A 5,884-nucleotide genomic window follows, 5' to 3' on the forward strand; every position below is an offset into this window, starting at 1 on the left:
AGGAGAGGTAGGGATGGGGGGTTGGGGTTCAAGTGAAGGAGCTGGGAGGTCTTTGGGTGGGACCCACTCTGGGGTCCATCCTCACCCCTCAGGCTGAGAGAGCTGGCGACAAGCCCCCGGTGCCCAGTCTGCAGCCAGGGGATGCCACCTCAGGCCATCAACCCCTAGTGGTGGAGATGTGTATCTGGTGAGGGGCTAGGCTGCCATGGAATATGGAGACCCGCAGGGAGGAGGAAATCCAGAAACATTAGTGGACAAAGTCAGGGCAGGACCCCGAGGGTGGGAACGGAGAGGTAGGGCTGTGAACCCGGGCAGCCAGGGCCCCATTGGCTTAGTGACGCTTGGCCGGGACCCAGTGGATAAACCCAGACCCTTTCTTGGCGCCCCAGGGCTAGGCCTTCCCTCTCCTTGCTCAGAACTTTCCCTGGTGAAAGCCCACGTTGGTGCTCTTCAGGTTGCCCTGGGAAAGACTCACTGCTCCCCCAGGCCCTGTCTTTCCCGGGGGCCTTCTTTTCCCCTGGACCGCCAGCTGGGGATCTGTGCCTCAGATCCACCCAGAGTGGGCCTCACCTCCAGAAGTGTTGATTGGGTAGGTCTGGGGTGGGGACCTGGACTTGCACATTTGTAAAAGCTCTAGGCAGTTCTGCCGTAGGTCCTGGGTTGGGCTTGCCAGGTGGCACTAGTGGTAAAGAAACTGCCTGCCAACGCAGGAGATGCAAGAGATGCGGGTTCTATCCCTGGTTCGGAAAGATCCCCAGGAACAGGAAATGGCAACTCACTCCAGTGTTCTTGCCTGGAGAATAATCCCATGGACAGAGGAGCCCCGCAGGCTGCAGTCCATCGGGTCACAGAGTCAGACACGATTGAGTGGCTGAACACTTGACAACCCTCATTAAGGTGTCCCTGATACCCGTGAAGCTACACGTACGTTCGTTCATTCATTCATTCAGCAAGTATTCATTGAGCCGCTGCCCTGTGTCTGGTGGGAGAGTATAGACATGGAAGAATTCACCACCTGTTTTCAAGGAACTGGCTGTCTGTCTGGTGGGGGAACCAGACAAGCAGACCTATGGCGACAGCGCTCTGCGGCGCCGCCTGTGAGCCAGGGCGCCCTGGGGTGCCGTTGGAATACCAGCCTCCTGCAGTACGTGCAGCCCTGGGCTTTGGGAAATTTCCCAGAGCGGGTGGTGTTTGAGCCGAGTCTCAGAGAAGTAAGAGTTGTCTGGGGCAGGGAGTGTGTTCTTGGCTAGGAAAATGCAGGAAGATGTTGGCACATGAGCTCACGGAGCTGGGCATGTGGCAGGAACAGCAGGAGAAGAGGCTGGAGAAGATCCCAGACCATGCTCAGGAGTCTGGGCTGGATTTTAAAGGGAAACAGGGTCAGTTGATCAGATGCACGCTCCCTGGCTGGGATAGAAGGTAGGCACTGGGAGGCGGGAAGGGGAGGCAGGGGTTGAGGGGAGGGGCTGAAATGCCTGGGTGAGGTGGTAACTTGCAGGAGGGCTACTGGCTCTGGTGGGGAGAGCTGGGCGGCAGTTTCGGGGTTTCGCACGTGTCAACTCACAGATACCTATGAAAGAGCTGTGGATCAGTTCAGAAACAGGTCAGAATTTAGGACAGTGGTCAGGCTACAGGTCAGATTTAGGACTTGGAAGCTTATTGCTGGCAGGCGAATTCCTGTGGCTGATGTTTCCCTGGAAACGTACACAGTATTGTGGAGATGTCACAGGAGGGACTGCGGGGTAGGTGGACAGGACAGAGGAAGCGAGAAGCCCAGGAGAGGGGTTCTCGATGGCAGAGGTCAGGCTGTGGGGCCACAGAGGAAAATGTGCCACCAACCACCCGGTCCATGCCTCGTTCACCCACCCTCAGCGAGCGGGAGTGCAGGGTGTGGTCGGTACAGGCCCTTTCCTGGGAGCGGCTGCTGCAAGGAGCAGCCTGGGAGCAACCTTTTTCTGAGCTTGTGTTCTTCCCGCCATCAGTGTTACAGTAGCTTCCCTTTAATGAACTGGTGATGACAGAAGTTGGTGGGGTTTTCCTCCTTCACGTTTTTACTAAGGAGAACTTTAAGCTAGTACCTCTAGATTAGTTCTCTTCTCCCCACTTAGAAAGCGGAAGTTGGTCTTTGCAACTGACCCCACAGACTGTTCAGTCCATGGAATTCTCCAGTCGAGAATACCAGAGTGGGTAGCCTTTCCCTTCTCCAGGGGGTCTTCCCGACCCAGGGGTCAAACCCAGGTCTCCCACATTGCAGGCGGATTCTTTACCAGCTGAGCCACCAGGGAAGCCCCTCACACTTAAACAATCCACATTTTCCAGCCAGAGAACTGGGAGAGATGGCCCCAGTGAAGTAAGGGGAGCTGGGCGGTGAGCACGGCCCAAGTGGTACTGGGCTGCTGATGGCAGTGGGTCAGGAGTTGAGTGAAAGGAGAGTTAGAAGACGCTGAGCCTAGAAAGGTGTTTCTGGTCCTCTTTATTTTACTTTTTGGCTGCGCCAGGTGGCCTGCGGTATCTTAGTTCCCCGACCAGGGATCAGGCCTGTGCCGTCTGCATTGGGAGCGTGGTGTCCTAACCTCTGGACTGCCAGGGAAGTCCCTCTAGTTTTGTGTTAAACTGGGCTTTGAAGAGCAGGGACTGTGTACCTGCACATCTTTTCACTCGGTGGGGAACATGCTCATGACCCCTACCGCTTGCAAGGGGCTAGTGAGGGGGAGGGAGGGCGAGGCCTTGGGAGGAGGGAGGAAGGTTCTGGTGAGGCCGGAGGGGAGGGGGCCTGGGCCTCCCGTGGGATGCCGAGCGCCACCCCCTCTCCCCTCCAGGGCGAGCCGCCCTTGGCCCTGGGCCTGTCCACCCGGAAGGCCCTCAGCATTCTGAAGGAGCAGCTGGAGGCAGTGCTGGATGGACACCTGAAGGAGCGGAAGAAATGTCTCACGTGGAAGGTGACGCGTCCTCCCGGGAGCCCAGAGCCTAGCTGGTGTCCTGGTCTGTGCGAGGGTGGGAAAGGAATTTGCAGACGTGAGGCAGAATGAGAGGAGAAGAAAGTTTTCTAGAGTGGGAGCTGCTGTTAGCACAGCGGGCCGGCTCGAGGGAGAGCCGAACCCTTTCAAAGGCTGGCAGCCAATTTTTATAGCCTCAAGACAGAGAAAATTCCTACTGGAGTGATGGCGTTAGGTGATGGGACGCCATAGGACTGATAATAGGGTGGGTATTTGACCTAATACAGGGTCAGGGGACTGGCTGGTTTAGATCCGGAGGCTCGTGGCAACAGTTGCTATGGGGCTTGGTCAGTCCCAGAGATTTTTATCCTGTGACCCTGGTCCAGGGCTCCACACCTGTGGCCGTGGTATAGGGCTGTACAGTTGGGGTGGCGGAAAAGCTTGGGAGGCCCATTCTCAGGGCCGGGACTCACCCTGTCCTCCTGGGCAGCATGACCCGACCGAGGCATCCCTAAAAATCAAAAAGGAGTCACGGTTCCTTTCAGAGTGGTGTCCCGATCCCCAGCCGGGACTGAAGCAAGATGACGGAGGCAGCCACGGGGGAAGGATCGGGTGGGCTGGGGAGGAAGGCAGTCAGATCCTAGCAGGTCGGAGAGTCCCGGCCCCTTCCTGCCCCCCGCTTGTCCCCTGGCCTCTCACTCCCCGGCTCCTCCCCTCCAGGAGATGTGGAGAAGCAGCTTCCTGCACCATGGGAACCGCTGCTCCTGTTTCCACTGGCCGGGCGCCTCGCTCATGCTCCTGGCCGTGCTCCTGCTGCTCGCCTGCTGCGGGGGCCAGCCAGCCGGCAGGTACGCAGCCCTCGGCCCTGGGTGGGTGGGGTTTCTTCCTGCCTCTCGCAGCACAGGGTCTGGGCTTGTCCTTCTCCTGTCCCCGTACCCACCCGGGAGACAGGGAACTGCCCCCCGCAGTCAGAGCCTGGGTCAAGAGAGAATCTGCTTGGCCAGCTGCTGTCAGAAGCAGAAGGGAGTGGGGAGGGCAGTGTGGGGCCCTGGGTTGGCTGGGCTGCAGAGCCCCCCAACCCCCGCTGGCCAGGACCCCCAGGACGCCCTCCGCTCTTGCTGCCAGCCGCGGGGTGGAGCTGGTGAACGCCTCAGCGCTCTTCCTCCTGCTGCTCCTCAACCTCGTCCTCATTGGGCGGCAAGATCGGCTGAAGCGTCGGGAGGTAGAACGGAGACTGCGGGGCGTCATTGACCAAATCCAAGGTGAGGCCAGGCAGGGCGCGGACCTACAGAGGGGTCAGTGCTGGAATGAGTGGTGCGGGTTGACACAGGCCTTCTGGGGAAGCGAGGAGAGCATGCTGGATCCGGCTGGTGTGTGCGGAGCTCTGGGTGAGGCTGTGTCTGTCTTTCCACCTTCATCAGATGCCCTCAGGGATGGCAAGGAGGTCAAGTGGCCAGATGCCATGTATCCAGACCTCCACATGCCCTTCGCACCATCTTGGTCTCTGCACTGGGCCTATAGAGATGGACATCTCGTCAACCTGCCGGTTAGCCTGCTGGTAGAAGGCGACATCATAGCTCTGAGGCCAGGCCAGGAATCCTTTGCTTCCCTGCGGGGCATCAAGGTAGCTGGGGGCTCCTCTCCTTCCCTGGAAATTTTGTGGGAACGTCCACCAGCAGTGGTGGGAGGGTCCCAGGGCTTAATCCTGACGCTTGCTGCCCAGCTCACGGGTTTCCTGGCATGTGCTATAGGAAAAATGGAGAAAAGCTGGGACATCTTTCTCTTCATCATGTTCTTCCTTCCCTGTGATCCTTAAGTTGCTAGGAAACCCATCCTCCAGGCTCTGCCCAACCCACCCCAGGTGACTCCTTGCTCACTGATGGTCCTTAACCTGGTGAGATGTCTCTACTTCGCTGGAATGGTCAAGGAAGAGTGGCTTCCCCGGAACCCACTGATTACCCTCCGCCTGCTCCCCTTCATCTCTGGCAGGACGACGAGCACATCGTCTTGGAGCCGGGAGACCTGTTCCCCCCTTTCTCACCACCCCCGTCCCCCCGGGGAGAAGTGAAGAAGGGGCCGCAGAATCCCCAGCAGCACCGGCTCTTCCGTGTCCTCGAGACCCCCGTGATCGACAACATCAGGTGGGGGCGCTGCGCTGTCCCCCAACCTCTCCCCCCAGAGCCTCCCCCTGTGAGCCGTGAGCCGGCGATGGCGACAGGAAGGAGCCTGGTTCGTACCCGGGCCCCTTAGAGCAGGCATCTGCGGGGCCTTCGCTTTAGCTTCTTGTGAGGTTCTTTTTTTTCCAGTTTGTTGGGCTGTGTCAGGTCTCAGTTGTGGCTTGCAGGCTCAGTAGGTGTGATGCGCGGTCTAGTTTCTCCAAGGCATGTGGGATCTTAGTTCCCCATCCAGGGATCGAACCCATGTCCTCTACACTGCAGGGTGGATTGTTAAGGAAGTCCCTTTCGTGAGAATTCTTCGACTGGGTGATTGACCCCTTCTCAGTCTGGACTCTGAAGGGACAGCTTCAGAGGTGGCCATGGGCCACAGTGGCCTGGAGGCCATTCTCCCAGGGCCAGGGCCTGGGAGGGGAGCGGGGAACTGCAGGACCCAAGGCTCGCCCGAGTGTAGGACCATCTCTTTCTGCAGGTGGTGCCTGGACATGGCCCTGTCCCGCCCGGTGACCGCTCTGGACAACGAGAGGTTCACAGTGCAGTCGGTGATGCTGCACTACGCGGTGCCCGTGGTCCTGGTGTGTGCGGCCGGGCCGTGGCGGGGGCAGCTGGGGGCTGGGGGCTCGGGGACCCTGGGAGCCAGACTCAGGCAAGCCTGTGAGCAAAGACAGGAGGGTCCAGGTGTGAGCCGGCCAGTGCCAGGGGTGGGGGAGTGTGAGTGGTCAGAAGGTGGGGTGCCTTAGAGCCTGAGTCCCCCCTGGGAGGGGTGGCGTTAAG

The 5,884-nt window shown here is 59.3% G+C and overlaps 1 protein-coding gene across 1 annotated transcript in view; it reads left to right on the forward strand.

The window, feature by feature from the left end:
- KIAA0195 (KIAA0195 ortholog) overlaps window positions 1–5,884 on the forward strand; it is a 37,721-nt gene that overhangs the window by 21,589 nt on the left and 10,248 nt on the right. Inside the window, exons 3-8 of the mRNA XM_010856168.1 lie at window positions 2,820–2,939; window positions 3,657–3,784; window positions 4,062–4,198; window positions 4,358–4,560; window positions 4,926–5,077; window positions 5,583–5,685. Of these exons, the coding sequence (XP_010854470.1) occupies window positions 2,820–2,939; window positions 3,657–3,784; window positions 4,062–4,198; window positions 4,358–4,560; window positions 4,926–5,077; window positions 5,583–5,685 (843 nt within the window). The remainder of the gene's footprint in view (window positions 1–2,819; window positions 2,940–3,656; window positions 3,785–4,061; window positions 4,199–4,357; window positions 4,561–4,925; window positions 5,078–5,582; window positions 5,686–5,884) is intronic.

Source organism: Bison bison, unplaced genomic scaffold (assembly GCF_000754665.1).
Source record: "Bison bison bison isolate TAMUID 2011002044 unplaced genomic scaffold, Bison_UMD1.0 scf7180017864371, whole genome shotgun sequence".
NCBI classification, from domain to species: domain Eukaryota; kingdom Metazoa; phylum Chordata; class Mammalia; order Artiodactyla; family Bovidae; genus Bison; species Bison bison.